General features: G+C 43.6%; 1 protein-coding gene across 2 annotated transcripts in view; it reads left to right on the forward strand.

Moving 5' to 3' along the window:
- The first annotated feature begins 116 nt into the window (after window positions 1-116).
- sik2b (salt-inducible kinase 2b) overlaps window positions 117-27,922 on the forward strand; it is a 38,864-nt gene continuing 11,058 nt past the window's right edge. For both annotated transcript variants that reach the window (XM_030066770.1, XM_030066771.1), the window contains exons 1-9: window positions 117-254; window positions 3,927-4,043; window positions 6,671-6,734; window positions 15,152-15,313; window positions 21,637-21,761; window positions 22,487-22,610; window positions 26,092-26,318; window positions 27,159-27,311; window positions 27,812-27,922. The exon at window positions 27,812-27,922 is cut by the window's right edge and continues 48 nt beyond it. In XM_030066770.1, coding sequence (XP_029922630.1) covers window positions 117-254; window positions 3,927-4,043; window positions 6,671-6,734; window positions 15,152-15,313; window positions 21,637-21,761; window positions 22,487-22,610; window positions 26,092-26,318; window positions 27,159-27,311; window positions 27,812-27,922 — 1,221 coding nt within the window. The remainder of the gene's footprint in view (window positions 255-3,926; window positions 4,044-6,670; window positions 6,735-15,151; window positions 15,314-21,636; window positions 21,762-22,486; window positions 22,611-26,091; window positions 26,319-27,158; window positions 27,312-27,811) is intronic.

Raw genomic sequence — 27,922 nt, forward strand, 5'->3', positions numbered from 1 at the left:
GCGGCGGGCGGTTTGTTTTCCTTTCCTCTTTATCTGTAGCTGCTCAAGCCTGTGAGCCCCGTCCCTGTCCGTCTGGCTGCCTCCTACTCTTCCACTACAGTCCCATTTAGAACAGCATGGTCATGGCTGACAGTCTCCAAAAACCGCTGATCCGGGGTCCCGTCCGAGTGGGCTTCTACGACATCGAGCGCACTTTAGGAAAGGGCAATTTCGCTGTTGTGAAGCTGGCCCGACACCGCATAACCAAGACCGAGGTGAGTCCGGTGTCGGTGAACTAGTTAGCCAAAAGCTAACTTAGGCTGCTGTTTGGCTGAGTTACATAACTTTTATGCACTACTTGACATTATTAAATATTCACAGCACATACCGAAAAAGAAACGGTGTCCATAAACTTGGGTCAGCTAACTACCGGCTGTGCCAAAGTGACAACCGCGCAGTTTGAGCAACAGCTGGTGCATGGTACAACGTTTGATCATGCAGGTACACGACACCCTCTGCATGTTCATGTTCCTCAACCATCATCACTGCCAGTAAGAGGTCGAGCCACTGTTTGGAAACGTACACTGTTACCCTGCTCAGCTCTGCTTTTCCCCAAACTGCTCCTCATCCACCTGTGCTCCTCGGTGCTGACCCACACAGTGTACCATCCCAGAGGCTGGTGTAAACAACAACACAGTTGCTATACTTGCTGTATCTGGGGCATGCAGCATGGGTCGGTGGTCGCGTTATGTAATCCAAATAATGATGTGATTTAGTGGCTTCATGTTCCAGCAGTGCTGAGATCTTTGTGGTGGCCGAGCTTTGCCAGTGCTCTGTAATTGGAAAGGAAAGTGTTGTGCATGCATGCAGGCTGATAGTATTCAGCGAGCAGGCAGTGATCCACTGACACTCCTCTGGGGTCTTCACTTTGGAGAAGGATTGGAGCAGTATTACAAGCACATGAAACTGCACTCTTGGGCTAAACAGTACCAGTGCAGTAAGTAGCAGAGCTTGCACACACTAGTATGCAACAACAAATTTGTTCAAAGATAACCTAAAGGCCCTTTCATGCCCTGTGTCCTCCCTCTCCAGTAACACAGAAGACCTCAACAGAGGCCTGTGTCATCAGTGCTCGAGTGTTCTTGTCCTTTCTGCACCAGTACCACTGAGTGCCATGACTTTCCATTGTAATGACAGAAACACAGCGATGTGGTGTAAAGATTGGCCAGTCCATGTGTGAACGGGCTCCTCTGGTGGTGTGTGTGTATGTGTGTGTGTGTGTGTGCTAGACAGAAAGAGTGACAGAAAAAACAAGCAGGCAGGCAGGGAAACTGGGGAAAAACACACTTTGGCCTTTGATCTGAGCTTAGAACCCCCACCTCTTTGAGATTGAATGTGAGCAGTCCTACTGTAAAACAAAACATGGATTTACATCACCCAGACTGTAGACCTTTGTTAGGATTTATGAAAAAAGGGACTGCTAAGACCTTTGTCCTGTTATTCTGGTCATTGTAGCCTGTAAGGTGGTGCAGCTTCATTTTATCCCAGTACAACACACACCACACCAGCTGATCTCACTGGTTAGTTGGCCCTCTCCTTCTTTGGTTTGCATGAAGACTTGAATGCACATAGCCCTCAGTGGCACATGGCTTGCAGACTGCTGTTTTTGCCTGTTAGGTAGAGGTCACTCAGCTGTAGTTGGTGCAGACAGCGACAGCAGCTGCTTACCTTGACTAGTTTGTTGCAGTGGCCAAGCCTCAGCGATAGAAGCAGCCTATTAATGTTATACTATGCCACCTGCCTAGTGACTTAGCCTGAATGAGAGGTAATCATTTAGTCTGTAAAGTGTCTAAAATAACGACAAATGCTCATTGGATGTTAGCATAGCCCAAAGTGCTGTATTAATTTGATTTTTTGATGTGAACTAGAGCTGCAACTAACAGTTATTTTTTTATTATCACTTCTGCCAAACATTCTCTCCATTAATTGATTAGTTCTTGTTTGGTCCATAAAATGTCGGAATATGGTGAAAAATGTTGGTCACGATTTCCCACAGCCCGAGGTCCTCAAATGTCTTGTTTTGTCTCAACCAACAGTCCACAACCCAAAGATTACCTCTTTGACAGTAACCCAAACTTTACTGTTGAAGAGGACTAAAGAAACCCGAAAATATTCACATTTTAGAAGCAGGAACCTGAAAATTTCAAAATTTTCTTTTTAATAATCATTCAAAACCATTAGTTAATTGCCAGAATAGTTAATGATTAATTTAATAGTTGGCAACTAATCGATTATCTAACTGATCATTGCATTTCTAATGTGAACAGAGAAAAGTAAGCAAATCTTAGCATCTTAGTGATCTTAGTGAAGCTGTAATGAGCAAATGTATAGGATTCTTTCTTGATTAATAACAAACTTTTTTGATAAAACAGTATTTGACTAATTGTTTCAGCACCTGTGAGGAGATCTTGGCCCAGTATGTCTGTAATGTGTAACAAAGCCTAATCACACTTGGGACAGCACAGTTAAACAGTGTGTGTGTGCACATTCCTAGATAGGTGTACCTCAGTGTGTGCGTAACCCACTTCTTGTATCGATGTATGTTAACCATACGTGTCCGGCTCATTCTGTGCACTCTGTATTGTAGACGTGGGTTCAGGGGGTGAAGGTGTCCTCACACTTACTACCTGGCCCTGCCCTGGCCTGCAGCAGGTTTCGTACAGCAGCTGATCTCAGCAGGTAGCTGGTTTACTACCTCTCAGATCTGTTTTTATTTTTTTCAGCAGTGTCTGGCGTTTCTACACTCATTTCATTGTGCATATGCAAATATTCCTCTGTGACTGTTAACTGGCTCACCTGAAATGACCTTGCAGGGTGTGTGTCCAGGGTGTGTTTTATATTTTGTGTGTGTGTGTGTGTGTGTGTGTGTGTGTGTGTGTGTGTGTGTTGTCAGCATTGTGGATGTAATCAACAACGTTAAATCTAAGGACCTTGAATACCCTGTGTATTAAGCCAGTGATTTAAAGGTTCATTTCCTAGATGCTCCCACTTAGGAATTAGCGTGCTTTCAAAAGATTTGGGTTTTTTGATGGGATTTAGCACCAAATCGTAAAACTTACTCTATCGTGGATAGGGAGATCACAACAAAGGGACTTAAACTCAGGAAAACATCCATTATTGCACATTTTTCAGTGCTGAGTATGAGTGTGTGGAGCTGTTTCATGCAGAGGTTTTCAGACACCACTTTGAGAACCACCGATTCCAAACAAGCATAAGTTTGCTAGCTGCATATTATAGTGGTGTGATTACTGAGAGGGGAGCTGTGGTCTCCTGGTGTTTACTCTTCCCAGCTTGGCTCACAGACATTTGGAACACTTCAGATCACACTGATGAAATGTTGTTTATGAGATAGTCTGAGAGGGATGATGATATTGCTTGTTACCTACTGGACACTATTAATCAAAGCCAAGAGGTGCTTAAATTGTGTAAGTGTGTGTGTGTGTGTGTGTGTGTGTGTGTGTGTGTGTGTGTGTGTGTGTGTGTGTGTGTGCATGCGGCGTGATTTACACTTGTATGTGTCATTGTGGCATTTGTTTGCCTCTGCTGTGCCTTGAAAATGATGCTTCATGGCTCGAATCTCCGAGCTGTTTGTGAAGAAAGCGGTATTTAAGTATTTAGTCTGTCGCGTCTCACACCAGTATCTCAGAGACAGATCTCTGCGTTCACATCTGAAATGGATCACGCTCTCCTTGTGCCTCTTCAAAAATAATAAATCGCTGTCTTTTTAGGGTATGTGTTATGAGGGGGTCCGGGCTTCTTTTTTCTTTTTTTTTCTTTTCTTTTTTTGTACTCATTCCCCACAAGTCCCTCATGAGCCCTTATGAGGACTCTGGTGTTCATTATTGCGAAAACAACTTGTGTTGATTGTTGGTTTGTCTGTCTTGCAGGTGGCCATCAAGATTATTGACAAGACCCAGCTGGATGCTGTCAACCTGGAGAAGATCTACAGGGAGGTCCAGATCATGAAGATGCTAGACCATCCGCACATCATCAAGCTGTACCAGGTGAGCCTTTAGCTGCAGCACTTCAAGCGTAGAGCCTCATGTTTTATAGGTGTAAGATCAGGACCGAAGTAAACCCCTCTGACCTTAGATGCTGACATAGCTGACATTGTCTTGTTTCCTTTCTGTTTTTTTCTTTACCCGCTGTTTATTGCTACACCCTTTGGAAATAGTTTAAAGATTGTGATACCGCTTATTGTCATGTGTTTTGCTGTTTTAACTGTGTGGTTTGCGCTTTTTCTTGTATTTGTTATTTTGCTTTTTATTGCTCCTTGATTCACCTTCTTTTTTTTTGTTCTATTCCCATTTTGTGCACTAAGACCCAACTTATTCCATGGTTGCTGCTCTCAATCACTACTCTTTGCCATCTGTCACTGTAACAGTAATGTGAAAGGAGTGAAAACAGGATATACAGCGCTGTGGCAACCCACCATTAGCAGCTCTGCTTCCGACTGTAGTCTGAGAACAGAACGACGCAGTGGAGCAGCATTTATTCTGCTTCTTGTTGATCTCTCTAGCAGCTTTGGCAGTCAGGGTGTTGAGGCACAAGACCCATTCAGGCCATTTTCTAATGCATTAGCAAACAACTCCTGCCTAGCTGAACCTGTCACCGCTGGATAGTTTAAGATACGGGAGCAGAGTTAATGACTGACTGACACTTGACGCTGTGTGTCTCTGTGTGCGTTCTGCATTATATCAAGGCGCTGCTCCTGGCCTGATTTAAACAGTCGAGTTGGGGATCAGATGAATAAATTTAAAAGCACTATAATTTTTCGGGATACATAAGGTCTTAACTGTGCGGCCGTGTTGCGCTCTGTGTACACAATGTCGTGAAATTGGGCCTCGTTTTGTTACATACCCACATTGTTTTTATGTTTGGAGACTTAAATCTAGCTTACCTGCAGAGTGTCGATTTCCATCAAGTCAGGTTTATTCCAGGTTAAAAGGCTTCATTATGTATTGGCGTCAGCGTATTTGTTTTAATGCCACCTCGTAAAAGTATGCATCTCGTTTGTTTAAACAGGAGGACACACTGTCAATATTTCTTGCACGACAATTTAGTTTAAATGACACTTCATATGCGATTTGCCACTGCCTAGAAGCAATCTATCAGAACCTTTCTTTTATGAAGTTGTAAAAGTAAACAATGAGCATAAAATGTGTTATTTACTATAATTAGTCAGGCTGTTGCTATTTATGAGATGGTGTCATTTCCCTCATGGCATCTTGGCACTTTTATACCAGCAATGTGCAGGCCCAAATGTGCCAGGAAGTTCACATAACTTTTATATGAACTGTAAGTTTTTCTAAGAACACATATGTTGTGGTCGCTGTGCTCTCTTTGTTGGTACAGGCGCTGGGCGAAGCGAAACTCACCTCACCTAGTTAACATGATGTTCACTGTCCAGCACACCCACCAAGAACTCCAATTTTAGGGTGACTTAGTTGTATTGCATAAGACTTGAGGTCTTATTAGTTTGTTCAGGGAAACTAAATGGGTGTTCATTATCATTACACAACCATTTGGCAGTTGTCCAGCTTTTTGCTGTGTAATTTTGGTGTGTATCATTATTTCCAAAGACCCATCCATCCAAACAGCTCAGGTCAATTAGTCATTTCCTCTGCAGCCTTTTCATAAACAGACGGTAGCCCTGTGGCCCAGAGGGAAGCCTGAGCTAACGAACACACACACACACACACACACACACAAACTCAGCTCTGTACCCTACCAGCAGTTCATCGATGAGCTCTGTAGCCTTTTCTATATTGACCTCAGTCTTGACCAGCCCTCTGTTGTCTCCTACTTCCTTTTGACACCTCACCATCCTCTGACATTTTGGTACCTTTCCATTTGCAAAAAGGTCTTCAACAATCGAAATGAGCTCCTATGAATTCATCGATCGATTACACTGCAACTTTGTAATGCGTTGGTGGGGATAGGTAATTTATCAGATGATAACTGGGATTAATATTGAGGACAAAATGTAACCGTATGCATATTATGCAACCTGAGCCAGCCAAGGGACTTGGCTTTTGTTTCCTTAATCCATGAATCGGTCAGTTTAGCAGATGGAAAATTGATCATAAACAACAAGCGTGGGATTTCTAGTGTGAATGTCTGGCTCCATGTGTCTGATTCATCCTCTGTTCTCCATCTGATTCTCCCCTCCACATTTAGTTCTGTTCATCTCTTGAGTGTTTCTGCTGCTAAATCAGTTCTCCTCCTCCTACACAACCCAGGCTCCATCGGCACCGTGTCAGGACTGGGAGGTTTTAAGTACCATTCAAATGTACTCCGCACCATCCGTCCACCTCCATTCTCTTACATGGATACTATATTTAGGCCCTGCACCATTCATGCCTTTTTTGTGGGTGCCAGACACTATGGTTTAACCTAGATAATGCCACGTGGACAGTTGTATAATCTTTTTTGTGTCAAAAGTGTTACTTTGGTCATTTGCGTGTATTGTGAACACTGTATTTTTCTTATCTGACATTCTGTCTTATTGCAGGAGTCTGGTCACCCTGGCTGTTTAGACTTGGTATCTGCTTTCTGCTGTACATGTGCTTACTGTCCCACTCATTTAACCTCCTTCATGACCTCCTTTTCTTCCCTCTCCCTCTCACAGGTGATGGAGACCAAGAACATGCTTTACTTAGTAACGGAGTACGCCAAGAATGGGGAGATCTTCGGTGAGTAGTTTATCACAGTACAAAGTCAAGCTGACCTCAGTGTCTGAAACATTGTCCCATCCGGTTCAAGCATGTCTTCCCCCTTGCAGTTGCACAAAAAGCCTCACTTTGCGTCAGTAATGCTGTGTGCATGTTTACAAACAAGGAAGTATCAAAGTGTTTTTGACCTTCCTTTTCGTCTCTCAGCTATCTTAACCTCGGCCTCAGAGGTCACATGGTTGATGGAAAGCTGAGATCATGCTCTGACGAAGCCCTTGCCATGTGCCTTGCTGAACATGCTGACGCTGTTCTCTTTTCTTTGGCCATGCGTGTGGAATGACATTAAAGATGGCATCTGCTCCCCCGGCCAGAGCAGGACCTAGAGGCACCTTCAAAAAAGAGAGACTTATTTATTAAGAGTTAACTGTAAATATTATAGTGTGTATAGTGTGCGGTCCAAATCACTTGGTGCTGATGGGTTAACTGACCCATGCGTTGCAGTTCTTGTCTCTCTCAGACTGTTCTCTAGCCATCATCTAGTCAGTGTTTGTTTTGCAGATCAAGATGATAACTGTTATTATCTTGATAACCTATTGTCTTGATAAGTATGTTTAGCCCTACTACCAAGCTCTATCTACACGCAAGCTAACTACAATACCATACAACCAGTTTCAGTGACCTTCACATGACACCCAGATTATAGGTGGAGTATCCAGTGCTTTCTTCCCATTCATTCAGAAGTAGTGAACCTTCCATAAGTGACAATAAAAAAAAACAATCTTTATACAGCTCACGCCCCATATTTTTTAAAAATAATGTAACTTTGACTTACTCAAAATAATGATCAAAAATTAAATTTGGCCATGGTGATTGGAAATCTTTTTCTTCAAGAGAGATGTTGAGTGAGAGGCATCGCAAAATGCTGAGTTGCTTGTAGTGAGCATTCAGCACTCCACAAAGGCAAAATAACAACTGGCAATCACAGAAGCGGTACTGTAAGTGCAAAGTGAAAATTCACCATATGAGCCAACACAAGGCAGTAGTCCAGTAGCGGTCCAGCAAGGTTAAGGGCCAAGCCTAAGTAAATCTTGCATAAACAAAACTTAGACAGCTTATTTAATCGGGCTCCATCATGGAGCCACTGTGAAAGGCCATCTCTTCCTGATTTAAATCATTTTGCAGTAAGCAAAGGAACCATACTACATGAAAATCTTTTGCTTTATTCAATCTTAGGGATGGAGAGCTAAAATAATTCCTTTCATTATACCCAGTAATTTCCAGGCAGTAATTTACCAAGAGAGCAGTAAGTGAGTAGGGCCAGAATTGCCATTAAAAAAAATGCCATAAAAATATACTCCTGCAAATCTGCAAGTAGACATGACATGTCTGTCAGCCTCAGCAATCAAAGTGCAATAATGGGCTTTACATTCGTTACTGGTATCAGTCAGTATAATATCATACCATGCACATTGTTTTAGAACAGTGGTTGTCTATAGAAATCAAATTGAAAGAACAATGGTTTGGAACGAAAAAGCAAAATCACATTCGTCCTTGTTATAAAAATTCCCAGAGGAAACACTGCTCTGTCCCTGAAGGAATTCACAAGACCAGCAACTCCCAGTTATGTGGAGAGACAACCACAAGATAACATTTTGTGTAGACCTGCCCTACACAGAAAAGTCAAAAGCACAAATAAAGAGACTTGTCTCGAAAGGGAAAAACAAGACTGAACATAGCAAGAATAGGACTTGAAGATAAGAAATTATCTCAGTCTGCCACAGAGCCAAGTGACGCGTGCTCTATCACTACCACACATATACACTCAGCACACACACTGTCTCTGTAATACGCATGCACACTGTGATCTCCAATGAGATTCAGGGCACTGGACATCCCATGAGACCAGTGGCAGTCATCTTTGTTATGAAAGAGCCCTTTCTGCTCCTAGGTCTGGCACATTAACATAGCACGGAGGTATACATCTGCGCAGATCAATTTTGAGTGCTACAGTTAGGACATTAATTATCCCTGCATTCATTACATTCATTACATTTGTTGTAGGACTTTAGAGATTTAGGGTAAACATGATTTCAAACATTGCTTGATTTTGTTTTTCCAGTTTCTCCCTTGGAATCCCCTCAATTATCTGCCTTCAAGCCACAATTAAATCCATCTCGCCTCAAATATGACTAGAATTTGTACTACATTTCTGCACCATGCCTGATGTTGACACCTGTAGGTGGGCCGTGTTCCACTTAGATTATTAGCTTCACCTATTAGACAGTCTGAGAATGTTTGTGCTTAGCCTACTTCCAGACATGGTAGCTGATAGGATTATTGTAGTAGCGGTCTGCAGTAAACAAAATATCTGCCTGTTTCACATGTGTGTGCGTGTGTGTGTGTGAGTGTGTGTGTCTATGTAATTCTGAGGCCAGTGTTCCACTTGTGATGTTGACTCAACAACAGAAACTGCTGCTCCTGTGACCTAAAGAGCCATGGAGCAGAGGCTAGAAAACTGAATGAGAGAAAATGATGTGGTGGGAAAGAATGTGATCTGCAGAAATGTGCAGAGAGAAAGAAAGAGAGACAGATTGGTGGAGGAAACAGATAAAAGAGGGAAAGTTCTAGATGTAGTCTGATTTAGTAAAAACATCGCACAAGGCTCTGTAGCCCGTTGTATTTAAACGAGTTTGCTGTTCCCGTTAGTGATGACCATGGGACTAATTGGAAAGTACGAACCCTTCACTTGCCAGCGCCAAACCTGATTTTAGAGAATCCATAGATTACCTCATAGATCATCTCAAGGTATTACAAAACCATTTTGTCCTGATTCTCTGGACCCCTACATCCTGATTGCACAATGTAATATTGTTATGTAAGGCATTTATATGTCATCAGCAGCTGCAGCAATAGCAGCGTTGAGTTCACCAGGCAGATACTGACTGGTAGCCGCAGCAGCAGCAGGCTCAGCTTTGGAAGCAAACAGCATTACCGTATTCCATCCCATGAAATTGAACAATCATTTCCAATTTGCATATACACATTCTGGAGATAGATCAAGCCATTCAGCTACACTTAGACAAATGGGTGACTCTCCCTCTGCTATTGCCCTCCAGAGAGTTGGCTGCTCTTTTCTGACATAATGAATTTCTTGGGTCTCCTCCTGGGAGTAGGTTACAAAGCGCAGTGTAATTCAAGTTGTGGATCTTCAGCAATCCACCCAGTTACAGTGCATCAGTGAGACGATGGATGAGCCTCCTCTATCTTGTCAGTTCTCTCTTCAGACCAAACACCAGTGCATGCAGAGCAGGAGGGGTGGAGTGGCTGTGTATGTACGTGTGTGTGTGTGTGCGTGCGTGCATCGAGAGCTGTAAAGACAAAGAAGCGGTGCTGGGCTTGGCATGAGGAGGCGGAGAGTGATGGGTTCCTTCTTGCAGGGGGTGGGTGGGCACAGTAATGGGCACAGCGCAGGCATCAATGCCAGACTGTTGACTTGCCTTTGTGTCTAGCTGTCTGTCTGTCTGTCAGTCCACTCCTCCTCAGCCTGCCTCACCACTGCAGGATGGATCAAACGTGGAAATTGGGTCAACCACAAATAAAGTGGAGTCGCAGAGCAGAGGCAGGAGGGGAGAGGAGGCAGAGGAGAATAGGGGAGAGAGCAGGGGACATCCATTTGAATTTGGAAGGTGGTGGGGAAATGTAGGGCATGCATATTTAAGAAAGCACTGCTGGAGAGAGGCGAGTATGATAGCTGGCAGTGAGTAGACTCTGCTGTAGTGATCTCTTGTCTGACTGGTAGAGAGACAGATGCTCATCTTCTCAAAAGGCATATTCAAGGCTAATTGCCAAACTATATTCTTTATATCAATTTTTATCTATCTATCTATCTATCTATCTATCTATCTATCTATCTATCTATGTGTGTGAATATATATACTCAGTGGCCATTAGGTCCACCTGCACAATCTAATACAATTGTCACAGTAATAGAGGAGGCATTGAGCTCATAGTTAGTGGTGCTGATGTACTGGACTGTATTTTATTGAGAGCTGTTTCCACTATTCTGTCCCCCCTTTTGGTATAAAATAGGGTGGACAAAAAATTAGAAACACCTCTCAATATAATGTAGACCTCTGCAAACTACAGTCTCAATAATAAATATATAATTAAATTAACACATTCTCCACAATGTCAACAACAGCTAAACATTTTAAGGTTTCTTAAAAAGTAGTGGGGACATCATCAATTGGTGCTAAATGATTTGCAAGCCTTAAGAGTTTGATAACATTTTCTGTATTGTCTGTGTTGCACTATTCATGATGAGTGTGGATCAACTATGCTTGTCTACTATTGTTATTGAACCAAAAAAAAAAAAAAGTAAAGATTCTTAGCACTCGCAAATCAGTTACTCCTAAATGGCCAAAGTTTGTTGATTTCTACAAGCCAAATATGTCTTTATTAGACTTCGATAATATTCAATACATCATGATGAGTCCAATAATAGGCTACATGATTGTGACATCTACTTCCTGAAATGACTATAAAAATAGACGAGGCTCTCTTGGCCTCCTGTTCAAGGCTTTAAAAGAGTCTTTCCTAACATCTCTCTGCATTGTTATTGAAAACCTTTGAACCTGACCCTTTTTTGTCATAGAAAAACCTTTGAAGTTGCTATGGCATTGGCAGCAAAAACAGATAATCCAACAGGAGTGATGCAATTTCCAGAGTCTTCAGTGTCCCATTATGTCCAAGTGCCAATTAATATGTTCAAATGAAAATTTATCCTCAGTGCTAAACACTTGTACTGTACTTGCATAATGCAAATCCATGTGGATGCCAAAATAAGACCAACACCAACATCTATTAATGTATTCATGGGTGTGAAAGTGATATATAGAGCCTGACCAATGCTGTTTTTTATTTTTTTTATTTTATTTTTTTTAACATGCGTAACACACACACACATTTGCAGCAAGAAATCTTCAGTTTGATAATCAAACGGTTAGAAATGGTAGTGGGTTTTTTTCTCTGTGATGTAGAAAAAAAAAAAAAAACTGAAATCGTGATCCAAAAACCGCTGTACAAACTGAACTGATGGTTTTGTTGAAATGTTACACTCCTACTTTTTAATTTTGTCAGTATGGCCTACATATAACAGTATGTAGCCCCCTTACTCTCTTGCTTTGCGTCTTAGCGATATTCATGATTGGCCGATAATATTTTCTCGTTGATGCATTGGTTGGGCTCTAGGGATACCGGTGCTGTATTTAGGTGGTTCAGGGCCCCCCATTTCCGCAGTACTGATGCAGACTTTTGTAGAAATGGAGAAAGGCGTGTGTGTGTGCGCCCCATGTGCTCCAGACACACACTCCCGCAGTCTGGCTGGTGTTATTTGGTGTCTAGCCTGAGGGCGATCTGACGAGCCTGTTTGTATCCATGGTGTTAGCCTCATCCAAACCTGAGCAGCTGTTGAGAGACTTAGCTCCTCACCCAGCACTTAGCAGAAGTGGAACACACTGGTTGTTGGACTGTTCCCTAATACCCCTATGATTCATACTCGTTCTGTTCACTTTCCCAGAATGCAACACTGCATGCCTGACTGTGTTGAGGTCCTTGCCCCCGCTGACATTGAATCAGTGGATTACTCATCCCTCCGCTGGGGCGACATACCGCATTGTGTGGATGTGTGCATTTGTATGTGTGTGGAGCTGCTCGCCGTTGATTGCTCAAATAGTGGTGGCTTGTTTTTCAAACACTGGAACCAGCAGTGGCGCTACAGTGGTGACATCCTCACAGAACTCACCGTTGGTTTTGTTTTTAGCCATCCAGTCACAGTGTTTTAAGTGTTAAACACCTAAACCGGATTCTTTATTTCATACTCCAAAGTCCATGATGATGCCTCGGTGAGGGAGGGTTATTGCAGGGCATAAGGCCGGTAGTGTGTAGGTAAGTGTGTTCGACAGTGTGTGTTAGACGGTGTGTGTTTTAGAGAGGGAGGTTTGATCCCAGAGCAGGTATCACCAGTTCTGCAGTACATTAGTTTTCTGTCCTGGTCCCCTTGCAGGTCCATGTTAGGACCCTCTTGACACATTCCCTTGCTCAGTGTGTTTTTTGATTAGCAGCGTCGCATGAAATCTGCCCCGGTCACCGGACGGCCCCCTCTATGGAATTTATCAGCTCCTATCTAATCAGGTTTTCTCATTCTGTCTGAAGTTAACCATTCATCAGCCACACTGTTGATGATGAACCAGACCGTCTGCAGCATCCTCTTTCTGCAACGTAGTAATGCAAGTTGTGACCTTTACACTTTCTACTTTACAGTGTCTTTTGCCCAGGCTTTTATTGGGAGGATAAAGTATTATGGGGCTGAGATGTTTACATTGTGACGCATGCTGTTGCCCTCAGGACATATGTTGCTCCACTTTAAACATCTTATGTGTAGTTAATGGCATGGTGTTTTTGACATTAATGGGCTGTGAAATTGGTGTGGTGTGACTTGTCAGTGTAGCATGACAAAGGCCTACTTTCAGCATTCTGTCAAAGTCAAAGTGATTTATGTGCCAAAAAAAGAAAGTAAAGGAACTGCTTGCACATTAAAACAGAGACCACGCAAAAACTACTTTTTCGATATCTGCAGAAATCTAAGATAAAGGTAGTCCTTTCTGCTCCGTAAGGGCAAAAAAAAAATCAGGAACAAATGCTCTTTTCTATAAAGGAACTAAGCAGGTCAGTCAAAGCTGAAACTGTCATTGCTCATGTGTTACACTATAGCCACAGAAGGGATGCAGAGGTGAACAGGAAAAGGCAGTTTAGCGTAGTATTTGAAGTCCTGAACCAGCTGAAGTTATTTCCTAACATTTTGTATACTCGGTTTCCTACTATATGAACTGTTTTTTGGTCAGGTTTGTTGTGGTTGGTGTGCATTGTTGTCAGGTTTGGTTGGTGGTCTGTAATCCAGCCGGCTGGAAAGAGTGTCAACATGAGTGTCCTGTCCTGTTTGCCACAGGGTGTGAAATGAAGAGTTTGCGAGCGCTCTGTATGAAGAGGTGTGAAGAGGAACCCTGCCGATGGCAACAAACACCAACATTTCCACAGTTCACAGGGGCTGGATAAAAATCATGTAGCCTTTAATAGTCTGTCGGCTTGACTTTGGAAAGATTAGAGAATGTTGAAGGTAAAACGTGAGAGAAACACTGAGGTTGTGAAACTGGACAATGAGACACAGGTCAATGATCTGAGTGCTTTGAGAAAATAGAGTGACCTGCAGGCCTCCATAGCCAACATGGGGTCTAGCCCTTCCCTGGTTTTCATGTATTTGTCTACTCAAACAAACAGCTTCTCTGTTTGCATAGCTATTCTGTATGTGGTCATCACTAAGTAGATAAATAGATATATCTGATGTTTTTGTTAAATATTGGGAGAGTGCCTTGGTTCATATATACATTTTGTGTGCACATAGTCACACACTGACCAACTTTTCATTATTATTATTATACACCCGAGGGCTTGGATTATCTTAGCCTCCCATCTGTAGCCCTCCTGTCGTCCTGCCTCCCATCTTGCCCTCCCTCCTCTTCCCCTTTGCTGTTCCAGCTTGTACTAATGTGGACATCATGTAGAAGCAGGCCAGTTCTCAGAAGTGTGGTCCTCCCTTTGCTCCCCCAGCTATGACAACACACTACATTCTCTCCACACTACAACCCTTGGCCTACTCAGACACACACACATGCTCACTAACACACACACACATCCACACAAGGTTAGCACAGGCATTTGGAAGAATCATTACATCGTGCTTAGTCACTTACAAAACCATGCTGTAATGTGCATTACATGCAAAGTATTGCTAACACTAGGCTTGCACACTTCAATAAAAAGTAAATTATTTTTCCAACACAGCTACCAACATTTAGCAGAATGAGAAACGCATGAATGCAGACACAGGCAGACTGTGTGCATTTAAACTCACCAAAAATGACATTACATTGTGCTCGAAAGCAGGGTTGAATAGTTAATTGTAATATTATTGAAATTGCAATATGGCGAAGTACAATAGCTGTATCACAGGAGCTGCACTTTTTTTTTTTTTTTTTTTTCATAAAGGTAGGCTAAAGTACTTGAAAAAAAAAATCCCATTATAAATGAGGTATTGTGGTGCCACAGCCATGCCCTGGCCAACAAATAATGTTCTCCAGGTGTAAAGAAAAAAAACATGTTGGTTTGGTACAGACCCCAGCAAAAAAAAAATCATGTCATAATTTTAATGTTTTCTTCATTGAAAATGAAAATTATGATGCAGAAATTCCCACTAAAATCATGAATCATATGATGAATCATTATATATATATAGCAATCTGTTAAATTAATCAGAGTTTATGTAAAATCAGAACTTTCAAAAATGGTTTTCCCCTACATCCCTCCCCCTCTTCTGGCTGCAGACTATCTGGCAAAGCATGGCCGTCTGAGTGAGCTGGAGGCCAGGAGGAAGTTCTGGCAGATCCTGTCGGCGGTGGAATACTGTCACAACCGCAACATCGTCCACAGGGATCTGAAGGCCGAGAACCTGCTGCTGGATGGGCACATGAACATCAAGATAGCAGGTACTGTATCTGATCTGTACAACAGGACGCATTCACACTCACTTGTAAGGACAGATTGATGCACGTGCTTAGGCTCCCTACTTACATTGAATGGAATATGTTGTGCAACTGCAGCAAGTGAAAGTGAAAACATCCTTGCCAGCCAGTCATTCTTCCTCCTCTCCCCAGTGTCTTGCTGGGCTCTCATTTCTCCCAATTTTCTCCCATATTTCAATCAAATTTCAAATCTTGTCCATTTAAAGTATCTGTTTGAAATATCCTTTAGTTGCTGTTATTACTGTTGTTTCTAAATGGTCAACAAAATATGTTACACCAGAAATACAGTGTCCAAGTTCACTTGCTCATTAGCAGTTCTCACTTCCAGTTATTTCTGCCTTTACTGAAAACTCTGCTGGGCAGACGAGACTGAGTCTGTTTTGGCCGTGAGTTCATGAGTTTCACGTTAAGACCAATATCTTTATTGTCTTCCAGAGGATTTTAAGCAGACCAGCATCATGTTTTTGGTCCAAGATGGTAAATGTAACACACATCAGTGTTTGATCCAGACAGGTCTTCACTCTAATTTTAGTTGTGGGTCTAAATAGTGAAAAGATACATTATTTTTTTGATTTTTTTTTTTTTTATTCTTCAAGCTCACTAATGTTCTACAAGAAATTAAAAGATTCACATGTCTTTGCAGTGTAATTACATAAGTATATGCATAAGCAGTCACCAGTATACAGGAAATAATCTCCTCCACACATTTTGTAAATGTTCCTTTTTCTGGACTCTCAAATTTGGCAAGTGAACAGCAGCAATCATATGACAACTGAAAGATACAGGCTCTCTTGTTGGGCCCATGTGAAATAATTTTGTTTTGATCCATTGCTCACCATGATTTCAGCGTCGGTGTAGTTCAGAAATGTCTTAACCTCATGCCCGGGCCATAGGCATGCTGGTGAGAAGGGGCCAGAGGTTGCTTTGCCACTGTAGACTGTAGACTCTGTGTGAGGCTCAAAAGACTCAGCCTTAATCCGAAGGCCCCTGCCTCTTTTTAAAAATCCTTTTGGAGGGCAAGAGTGATCCTTCCCCAGTGTCTCCTGGCTCTAATTTTGTGAAAGAAACAGAAAAAGATACAGGACAAAAAGAAGAAATGAGAGAAAGTTAGAGATTTGAGACTAAGCTGGATGTCTGTAGTACAAGCTTCAGAGGGTGATTATTAAGCAACTGGCATTTAGAGCTAGCTAGTGAGAATGTCATCCTACTGCTGTGTCCCAGAGTGGAGGGAGGGGCGGCGGGGGGCTCGCAGGGAAGGGGGGCAGTCCGCGAAGAGTTTGGGTTTAATTGGGAGAGGACAGGAGGTGGTGAAAGAGATTGCCTGCTTTGTAGAAAGAGCTGAAGAGGAGACAAGGCTGGCTTCTTTTGAAAGGGGGGAGGAAGATAAATTTAAGCAGAAGATGTGTCAAGAAGCAGGATGGCAAGTGCCACGGGGGCATTTATAAGGTGTTTGTCATAAAAGGACAAGCTTTTGGCTTCTGTGACATTGCTTTTAGAGAGACCAAGGCTTATCTCAGGGAACTAAAAATTCTGGGGAAGAGATAAAGAGGCCTCGTGCTTAGATTCAGGTATGCAATGACAAGATGAGGCGATGTTGGCGATGAAGGGAAATATGTTCTTCTGATATCATCGTTTTGTTGTTGTCAGGCTGTTTGGGTAGAGGTGCACAAGTGGAAAAGAGAAGTTAGGTGTTGGGGAAAGCCAGGGGCTACCCCAATGAGATTTGACAACCCCTGTGAGGCGTGACATTTACTGTGTGTGTCTCCAGGGTTTACCTTCGGGGGGGGGGGGATGGGGGGTTGGATGTGGGAGGTGAGGGTGAGGGCACTCGGAGCTTGTGACATAATATTTGAATGCCATAAACTCTGTGTCCTGCTTCAGGGGCCTAGTTACAGCGGCTCCAGGGAGGAATGGACCTCACATTACAGCGGGGCGTCTCACTTCAGAAATGTCTAATAAATTAATGTCTGTGATAAATTTACCACCTGAGGAAAAAAAAAATGATAAATGAGCATCCCGATTGGCCAATGCCCAGTGTTTTTTTTTTTTTTCCTGTGAAGGGTGAATCAGGCAGTTAAGGACAGAGCAGACAGAGCCATAAGATGACTGATAGAGGACCAAGCGTTGCACCCGTTCATCCTGCATTTCGTTTTGTCCACTGTTTCTCTGTGCTGCTTCCATGTCGACAACCTGGAGTTATTACCCCATCAGTAATTTTCACAAACATGTCTGACTCACAGCCAATTGTCTGCGCGGCAGATTAGATTTGAAGCAGAAAACAGTGAACAGAACATTACCTGGCTTGTGATGAGAGAGACTTCTCTGGGGAGAGGACATCAGGAGCAAAGTACATCTTGTACCACTCACTCACCACATCCACTGAGGTCTGTCTTATAGGAGATTGACTTTGTTCTCTTTATATGACAGCCCCAAAGATAAGAGTGAATGTTTCAGTTTTCCCCCCTATATTGGCGACAATATGCATAAAACCGTGTCCTAAGTCCTAATCGTCTCCCTAGTGATAGTAAAGTAGATCACTTAACCAAAATGAGAGATAAAGGATTTAACCACCGTCCCTTTTCCCCTTATTTGTTGTTTCACTCTGTATCAGTCTTGTTGATATTTGGTTCAACTTTCACTCCAACTTAAAGAGTGAAAGGTGTTCTTATACATATCTTTGTCTTGGGTTTTTCCGCCTGGTCCAGTGACGCCTGCCTGCTTTCTAAAGGCCATCCCTGGTCGGCCAGTCTGTGTGAAGCTCAGCCAGGCAGCGGTCAGTCAAAGAAAGGTCATGATCATGGTGGCTGGAGAGGAGAGGAGAGGGGAGCTGAGGTAGCGGGGGGTGACCTTTTATATTTTCACTTCAAACAGCCCTTTTGAGCTTGAGTTGACAGAAAGAAGGGGTGGTGGGAAAGAGAGTGCAGAGAAAGAGTGTAGAAAAGAGGGATGCTGTTGCCGGTTCAGAAGGAACACGCCTCAGCACACAAAGGTATTTTCCCTGTATTGGAATGGGTCTACTTTGAATCATACTTCACAAACATTTCACAAAAAGAGAAAGCAACCCACAAATATGTCATACACTAAAACATCCCTTAAAAATGTTGACAACCTTTTATAACATCATTTGCTTTGAGTTACAAGCACTTATTAGTTTGAAGATGCCCACTGACTGTTGGAAGAACATCTAACCTTGAAGGTGATCAAGCCAATAAAATTATAAAATAATAATAATAATAATAATAATAACGATTTAAAAAATAATAATAATGAGCGGGGACAAACTCAATAGTGAGAGATTCTGTTGGAAAATATATTTCAAAGTTTTTGCATATGTGCTGGACGATATGGACAACATCAAACATCCCAAAGTCTTTGACCAAATATCTCAGTGTCGATATTGTGACTATATTGTAGGGATGATTACTGATGATCTCAAAAGCACACAAGAATTTTGGATAAATTGTCATTATGACATGATAATCAAGCAGGTAGAGGCAAATAGTAGAACAGCTACAAGAGTCTGGAATAATAAGTTTAAAAAAAATGAATCCCTTCACTAGAAAAAAAAACAAAAACAAAAACAGAAGAAGCAAACAGATGCTCCTTCACATGCCATATCACTACATAACAATATCCAAAATCCCAGAAGATATCTCGCCTCATAACATGATAAGGTGGAGGAGGTGAAAAGAGAGAGAGAGAGAGAGAGAGGAGAAAAAGGTGCTAAGGTGACAACAAGTGAGTGTGATCGGGGAAAGCAGAGGGGAGCAGGGTGTGAAAAGAGAGAGTGTGAGGGCAGCACGTTATGAGCTGCAGCCACCACCATGTCGATATTCATGCCTTCTTATAGGAAATGATGGTAACTTTTCTGACCGCTGGACACTGGTCCCATACTATGGCATGATAACAGCACTAGGATACACTCACCTTACCCACACACACACACACACACACACACACACACACAAACATTTTCTTAAAGCTGTCGCGATGTATTCCAGGGGGACGTGTTTAGGCTAATATTATGCTAATACCCTTGTGCGAGACTCACACTCTTCCACACCCCACCCATCCTGTTGAGCTGTGCGAGTAGCCTGCAGCGTGGTGGAGCGTTTGACGTCAACCAGTCTGCTCAGTATTCAGCTCCATGAAATGGGTCACAGCTTCTGACGATAAACCAACTGCACTGCTCCGCTCCGCTCCGCTCTCCCTGCATTTATCTCACATCTCACCTTCAGAGCAGCATCGCACAGTAAACATACTTGTAATAAACCCAACTGTGCTGAGCTGCTTTACCCTCTACTTTATTTCACCTCACCTGCCACCGCCTGCACTGCAGCACCCAACTGGATTCAGATTTTTGCACCCAGAACACACACACACAGACACACACACACTATTTTCCTCCTCAGTTGGTGTCTGCCCTTTGTGAAACTCCCCAACCTGAAGTCTGTCTATGTTCTCCGGTGCACCAGGAAAATAATTCTTGCTGTGTCTCTTGTTTCCAGTCAGAATATGGCCTTTTATCTGGATTCCTCATCTTCATTCCAAAGACATCTTTGAGGTGTACCTGGGTTGCATTATGTCTCGATGTGTGTGTGTGTGTGTGTGTGTGTGCATGTGTCTGTCTGAATGTGACCAGCCAGCTTGATCAGTGAAGAGTTTGAATGTCGCTGCTCGGCCAGATGCACGTGCATCAAACTTGTGCTCTGAATGAGCGTTTTGAAACAACAATTTCTTGGTAACGAGGGCACAGGATGCTGGGTTATTCATATACATGCAGAGAGAGAGAGAGAGGGAGAGAGAGAGAGAGAGAGAGAGAGAGAGAGAGAATTAAGACTTAAAGCACTCAAACAACAGACATGAACAGAACATGAGAATATTATAGTGGCAGAAGATTCAGAGGGTTATAATAAGTTGTTGTCATTTAATGGATAATAGTGATAAAGAGAAAAGTTAAGGCAAAACAGAGCGAAGAAAAGGGAATTGGTTGCATGTTCTCTCTCTTTCTTTTTCTCTGCTGTGTGTGTGTATGTGTGTGTGTGTGTACGTACCCTCCCCACCCACCCACCCCATATTATGTAAGCTAGTTTCTTTTTTTTTTTTTAATCAGTGTAATTTGTTTGTTTGGCAATACAGTTCTTTCTGCTTTATATAACTATTATGAATGTTGGAAGGGGGGAAAAAAAAAAAGAAAAGTCGAGTTAAGTGAGCCTTGTTTGATCGTCCGCTGCTGTAGCTGTCAGGTCCCGAGACACCATCACGAGGCCCCACTGATAACCGAGTACCACCTCAGGGCTGGGAAGAGCAAGTTCACTCAGATGTGAAGCCTAAAACTCCAAAACAAAACACACAAACATAGGAACTGATATGCAAGTATGTGTGTGTGTGTGTGTGTCAAAGGAGACAAGAGAGGGAGAGAAAGAGATGGGAAAGAGACAAAAGATCATGTACTGTGTGTGTGTGTGTGTATGTGTGGGGGGAGGTGAGGTTAGGGAGAGAAAGATACAAAGTGATAGAAAAGGGGGCAGGCTGTGTGATTGCAGGCACACAAGTTGGCTCAGCAAGATTTGGCAATACCCAGATATTACTGCAGCTCTTACTTGGACTTTAATGAAAGGCAGACTTGAACTTTCCAGACTTTAGTGTACTCGCGTGTGTGTGTGTGTGTGTGTGTGTTTGTGTGTGTGTGCGCGCGCGTATACGCTTGACTTCCCTGTCTTGTTCCTCGTTCCTCTGATGAAGATAAAGTCTGAGTTGTAGGCACTGTGCAGATGCCCAATCAGAGCACAGCTTCTTGATGACCTCATGTCCCTCCCCAGGGTGGTTACCTCAGCCGAAGGCCCATTTCCTCAACGTAAAAATATGCGGATCACACATTGCATTATGTAAAACCTGCAGACCATTCCAATACATTTACACATTCTCAAACACAGAAGGTATAGCCGGCGCGTGTTGGATTGTGACCGGCTGTGCATTTGCTTCGCACAGTCGTCTGACCTCGGTGACACATCGCACCTCACCACAGCTACAGAGGAACTTTGTTTGTGTTGACTTGTTTTTTTTTTTTTTTGTTTTTTTTTTGGTTCCTGTCCACCTACTGTAAATCACAAGAGATGCAAAGATGGGTTTGAGGTTAGCTTGTTGCAGAAGCTGCCGAACAAAACATGGTCAAGTCACCAGTGTCAAAACAGCTTTGTGAAACATACATAAATTCTTGATATAACGTCATCCACCCCCCTCCACCCTTCTCACCCCTCTCACCCTTTGTGTTTCTTCCTGTGTAGATTTTGGATTCGGGAACTTCTTCCAGCCCGGGGAGCCTCTTGCTACATGGTGTGGCAGTCCGCCTTATGCCGCCCCTGAGGTCTTTGAGGGCCAACAGTACGAGGGCCCCCAGCTGGACATTTGGGTAGGACGAGCGATTTCACTTTTTCATGTCAAGGACCCCTGAAATAGATGCACAGTACATTATGGACACCCATTGGAGTAGATTTTGTCTTAAGGAATTCCCTCAAAGATTGTTGTTTTCAGGTGCCTCCTAGTCCAAACTATAATCAGACTAGGATTAACTATAGATTAAAAAAAAAAAACAAAAAAAACAAACGTCTATCTCATACATTTCCTTATTGTTATAACATCCAGAAATATCCTTAAAGTTAACGCTGCTCTATTCCTCCTGTTGCTGGGAACCCCCTGCAACCTTCTCACAGAGCCCTGGTGGACCACAGATCCCAGTTTGAAAACCACTGCTGTAAATTACTGGTGTATATGAAACAACTAAGTTTTAAATATCATAGTGAACAGTGGGAGCAAAGTCTTAAAAGTCATAAATTCTCTAGCTTTTGTCCCTGTGGTGCAATAATTGGATATGATTTCCCAACCAGAGTTTATAGCCTGTTGTATAGCGCAATAATTGATCGTATTTGTGTGTGTTGTGTGTACATGTGTGTGTGTGTGTGAGTGTGTTTGTAAGTAAGTGCCAACATTAATCTAGGGCTTATTTGCATCTGGATGCCTCATATTGATCTGTGATATACTGATTGTTCCTAGCCCCTGTCCTGACCTTGCTCTGTGCATGTGTGTGTGTGGGTACATGTTTGTGATGTGTGTGTGTGTGTATGTGCATCTCTCCAGAGTATGGGCGTGGTGCTGTACGTGCTGGTGTGCGGTGCGCTGCCCTTTGATGGGCCCACCCTGCCTGTGCTCCGACAGAGAGTCCTAGAGGGACGGTTCCGTATCCCCTACTTCATGACCGAAGGTGAGGCAAAGCAAGCTCTCTCTCTCTCTCTCTCTCTCTCTCTCTCCTCCTCTCTCTCTCTGTAGTCACAAAACTAGGACTCGCCTCCTGCAGTCCCGCACATTCCTGCTCTCTGCTCCCTGTGACCCCTATCTCTCCTTTGCCCAAGTGAAACTACGTAGCTCATATGCTGCAGCCCGGTGATGTGGCAAGTTAGGATGAATGTCATTTGTAGGTCCACAACTCGAATTAAAAGAATTAAAAGAATTAAAAGAATTCAGTCCCAACAGGATCTTCATCCTGATGATTGAAATTATATAATTTGGCATACAGTTTTGGGGGTAGTTTTTAATTTAGCATGCAGATTCATCATTTTTTTGTGTGTGTGTGTTATCGCTTTACGAACCCTGCAACCAAGTCTCGGACTGGATGTGTGTGTGCTGTATGTCATTTGTTCCAGAATCCGAAAATGTGTCTGATACCCCCATGTATCCCCCTCCAAATCCCACCACCCTCCATCTCTCTAAAGCTGTCACATGAAGCAAAAACAAGCCTAACAAATCCCGAGAGCAGCATTTAAACTTAGTTGAGTGAAGCAGGCTTTCCTGTTTGAGTCACCGTGCTGCTGAATGTTTATTGGCACATTCTGCCGTGGTTGTAGATGGTCAGGGGGTCACTTCATTAATGAGCACCACATTTATTTGAAGGGAATACAGTAGGAGACAGCCCGTTATTGTCCTCTGTTCTTCCCTGCCTTGTGTGTGTGTGTGTGTGTGTGTGTGTGTGTGTGTGTGTGTGTGTGTGTGTGTGTGCGCGCACTGGCTGCAAAGTGAGTCAGGTTAGCTAACTGTTCCAAAGCAGCCCTGCTGTTAGCGGCTGTGCTAGCTAGCTGGCAACAGATTAATTCCAGAGCTGGAGCTGTTTATGTAACCTGGGGAAGAGCCAGTGAATGCTTCCAGCTGTCTGCCTGCCTGCCTGTCTGTCTGTTTGCATGTCTCTTTCAGGTTACTCTGCCTGCCCCTCTGCCCCTCTGCCTCCCTGCCTGCCTGCCTGTCTGTCTGACTCACGCTCTCTGTCTTTCTGTGAAAAACCTCCCTGTCTGTCGGTTTCTCTTGTCTGCCTGCCTGAGTCCTGTCCGCAGCCTGTAACACTTTCTCCTGAGAGGGGAGGGGGGTTGGCGGCGAGGGAATCGACAAGCGTTTGCTCAGGACCTTGAAACAATTAAGACGCTAGGGGAATGTAGGAGTGTAATGTCAGCCCCGCGGCCAGACCGACACACAAGCCGCCCTCCATCCAACACCCCCCACACACCCACACCCCCAGTCCAGCCCCTGTTCCCTGAACAAGGAGAACAGAGTGTGCTGTTTCCTCCATCTAGAAACAGCAGATCTCCTCTCTTCTTGTGCCTCTCACCAGCCAACCCTGTGGTACGCAGCACCGCCTACCACAGCGCGATAAACTCATGGCAACACGGGGAAACTTGCGGTCTACCCCCATCTTTCTGCCTCTATCTGGAGACGTCTTCCTCTGTTTCCCTTGCTATTGTGCAGGCTTCGGAAAATAGTGGCACAGGACGGCCCAGAGACACGCAGTCCAGAACACCAAACAACCCTAATCCCCGAGTCTGTCCTACACCTTATCTGCAAAAGTCTTTCCCTTGTGTTCACAGTCCCAACAATGACTCAGATGCATGATGTATTGGTTACAGTCTGTTTTTCTGCGCTCCCCTGTCGCCTCTATCTGATAAAATCTTTGGAACAGATAACATAATGTCTAGCGTCAGTACCTGCTATCTGCTCTTTAGCTTCTGGCTATGGTATTAAAGTACCGCTGTGTACTGAGGGACTCGGTGTTACTCCACAGCGCTGACAGATTGCGCACAAGTGTTAACTGGGATAGTTCAGTGGTTCAGTCATTGTGGTGTAATGGTATGTTCTGGTCCGGGACAGTCTGTCAATCAGCCAGCCAGCCAGCCTGCTAACCCTCTAGTCCCTCATTCAGTTTAGTCCAGTTGCATAGTCCAGCTTTCCCTGGAGGTTTTAAGCTTTGAAAAATGTGCAGAGCCCCAGTGGTTGCTATAAACAAGGCCGTAGCAATGTGCCTCTTAAGCTTCGGAGATGAATGGCTGTGTAAGGCCAGGGCCTAGCAAATTGTATTTGAAGTAAATCTTAACTGTAGAAGCTTAGTAGCTAGGCAAGCTGCTTAGATGCCATGGCGTGAAGTAAAAATGCAACAGAGGGCACACTGGTTATACACGTAATGGAAAAAAAAAAATCCAGTTGGCTGAACCGCGAGGCATGAGGCAGAAAAAACTGATGTAAGCGGACATTAGTAGATCAGCAGGGCAACCAGGAAGAATGTGTGGCAGGGGGTTAGCAATGTCAGCCAGGTCCTTGGGGTTTCTATTAAGAACTGCTGAGGGCTCCCTCCAAACTCAGTAACATAATTGTTTCGATTCCTGTGGCTGTGATCTGATGTCTGTAGACATTAGTGGAGCAGCAGGACAACATGGGAAGAAGGTGACCTGCCACAAGCTTCTAATATTTCTAGAAAATTCACCATCGCTCCTTGGAAACCATAAAATCACCATCATATTTAACATTAGTAACTGATTGGTGTCATGCCATTTTTACTCAAGTTCCTTATTGTGCCTCTGTAATGTCCTGACCGGAGGAAGTGGAATATTTATCTGAAACGTTAATTGATTTATTTATTGAAACACATGCAGCTTAAGCAACTTCAGTCAAGCATTGCATTTCACATGGTCATTCACATCATCATTTTTTCAAGGGTCAGGCCATTTTCAATTACAGTGCACACCTGTGGCAAAGATGAATCACTGCAAAATCAATAGATATCTCAGTAATGGAAAAGATGCATAAGAACAAGGTATTACAAGGCAAAACTGACATACTGTAGGGCTCTCATGTCAAAAACACAGTTGTTTTTTGTTTTTGTTTGTTATCATTATTATTATTTTTTTTTTTTGAGTGTTAGACCTTAGCAGCAGCAGCAGGGTGAGTGGGTAAGGATGCAGGGTGGTAGGCAAGAATGCAGTGCAGGCGGTAGGGGTGCAGGCAGGCCAAAGCCGCACAGCCAGGGGAACTGTAATCCTGTTAAGAACCCAGCTGTGTCTGACGTCAAACTCATCTAGCCACTAACAAGAGGTGAGGAGCTCTCATTAGGAGGGGAAAGGAGAGGAGACAAACCGTTGGAAGGAGATGGAGGAAGAGACTAAGGAAAGAAAATGGTAGAAATTCTAAGCTCTGAAGCATTATTTCTCCCTCAGTTCATCTGGGCCACATTCAGAGCGGCTAAACACTCTGTGGTTTATTTTGCTTCCTCAAAGCTAATACGAGAAGTGCTAAGCATTGTCAAACAGAAACTCCCTCTTCCTTTGCAAGTGTGGGAATCTAAAGTAAGCAAGGTTACAGAAATTTTGTCATAACACTTACAAATTCTCTCGCTACCCCTTCTTCACCCCCCCTACCCCCCTTCCTAGACTGTGAACACCTGATCCGCAGGATGTTGGTCCTGGACCCCTCCAAGCGCCTGTCCGTGGCCCAGATCAAGGAGCATAAGTGGATGGCGTTGGACGTCCCGGTGCAGAGGCCCGTTCTGTACCAGCAGTCTGTGTCTGCTGACGGGGAGGTGGGTGTGGGGGAGTACAGTGAACAGGTCCTTCGTCTGATGCACAGCCTGGGCATTGACCAGCACAAGACTGTAGAGGTGAGGACTGAGCTTGAACCTCATTTGTTTGGCAAAACACAGCATACAAGGCAGGTATGAAAAATCATATTTCGTATTCACCAACTATGTTAATTGTGCATTTGTGGTACGGCGTCAACCATACTGTCCGGGGGACAATGCAGGACATGTAGGTGGTTGGCAATAGGTATCAGTCTATACAAAACTGTATAAACTATGTACACTCATGCAGCATGATGAGGAGAGTCCAGCAGTGTAATGGTACTCCATACAGATACTATGTATCTGTGTATGCATTAAGTATTATTATCAAGTAAGATATTCAAGAAATACAATTTTGCCACACAGAATTCGTATATACTGTAAGGGAGAGAAGGAAATACAATGGCATGCATCACAATTCTGATCACCAAAAATTTGATCTTCAAAAACAAACTGTAGTCCATAATCCAGCAAATAATCAGTTCTAGTGTCAGAGCCCTCATTTAGACCGAGCTGCAGAGTGCAAAATGTGTAAATCCAGTAGACGTCTTTCTGCAGTGAGAGTACTGTTTTCCCACTGCGCCTTTTAAAGCAAATAGAAACTCTGCATTAGCATGGCAAAGACGCCGTAGCTTCCTCTTCAATACGTCCTCTTTGCTGCATTATCTTCGGCACATGCTGTTTGTTGTATTACTGTCTATACTCTGCTCTCCCGCTGCTGCAATAACCCAATTTCAAACAGGGATAATTAAAGTTTCATCTTAACATATCTGAAGAACCAACTGGCATAATGAACTCCCCCAAAATGGATAAGTTGAGTTATTTCAAAATAGCTTCAGGTGCAGAGGCTGTCATTTATTTTGCCTTGTCACTCTCCAGTCTCTCCAGAACAAGAGCTACAACCACTTTGCTGCTATCTACTACCTGCTGGTGGAGAGGCTCAAGGCCCACCGCTGCAGCTTCCCCGTCGAACAGAGGCTTGATGCCCGCCAGCGACGGCCCAGCACCATCGCTGAACAGACTGTTGTCAAGGTAACTGCGGGGTGTCAGGGCAACAGGGTGGTTCTGAATGATGTGTACAGAGATTAGCATCCGTGTCTGCCTGATCAAAGCTCGGTTATTCACACCTGCACTCAGGAACAAACAGAGTGACAGGCACGTCCCATTCATTTATTTGTCCGGCCAAGGTTTTCTCGTCTTACTCCTCAGCTGCTCTCTTTCACTCGTTTTCACTCACCCTTGATCTCAGTGAGTCTCCTTCAGTTACATTATTCATTCTTTGTTCCAGTCTCTTCTCGCCTGCATCGTTCATCTCTTTTCCATTTATTTCACCGTCCAGTGTCTGCATTTCTTTTTTTTTTTTTTTTTTTACTCCTTTGCCTGTATTATTCATATACAGGCAAATATACAACGTTATTCAGTTGTGGTGCATTTGCTTAAATGATCAAGAAATGAGGTCAGGTGTTTTTTGATGTATCTTCAAAGTCACACTCTCACATTCCCTCTCTCTTTTGCTTCCTCCCTCTGTGCAGTCGACCAGTGGTTCAGGCCAGGTGGGTTTGCTCCCCCAGAGCGTTCGTCTGCTGCGCTCGCCTGCCCTGCCTCAAACCTCCTCTGATGCCTTCACCTTCTCTCATTCCACA

Source organism: Myripristis murdjan, chromosome 13, assembly GCF_902150065.1.
Source record: "Myripristis murdjan chromosome 13, fMyrMur1.1, whole genome shotgun sequence".
NCBI lineage: Eukaryota > Metazoa > Chordata > Actinopteri > Holocentriformes > Holocentridae > Myripristis > Myripristis murdjan.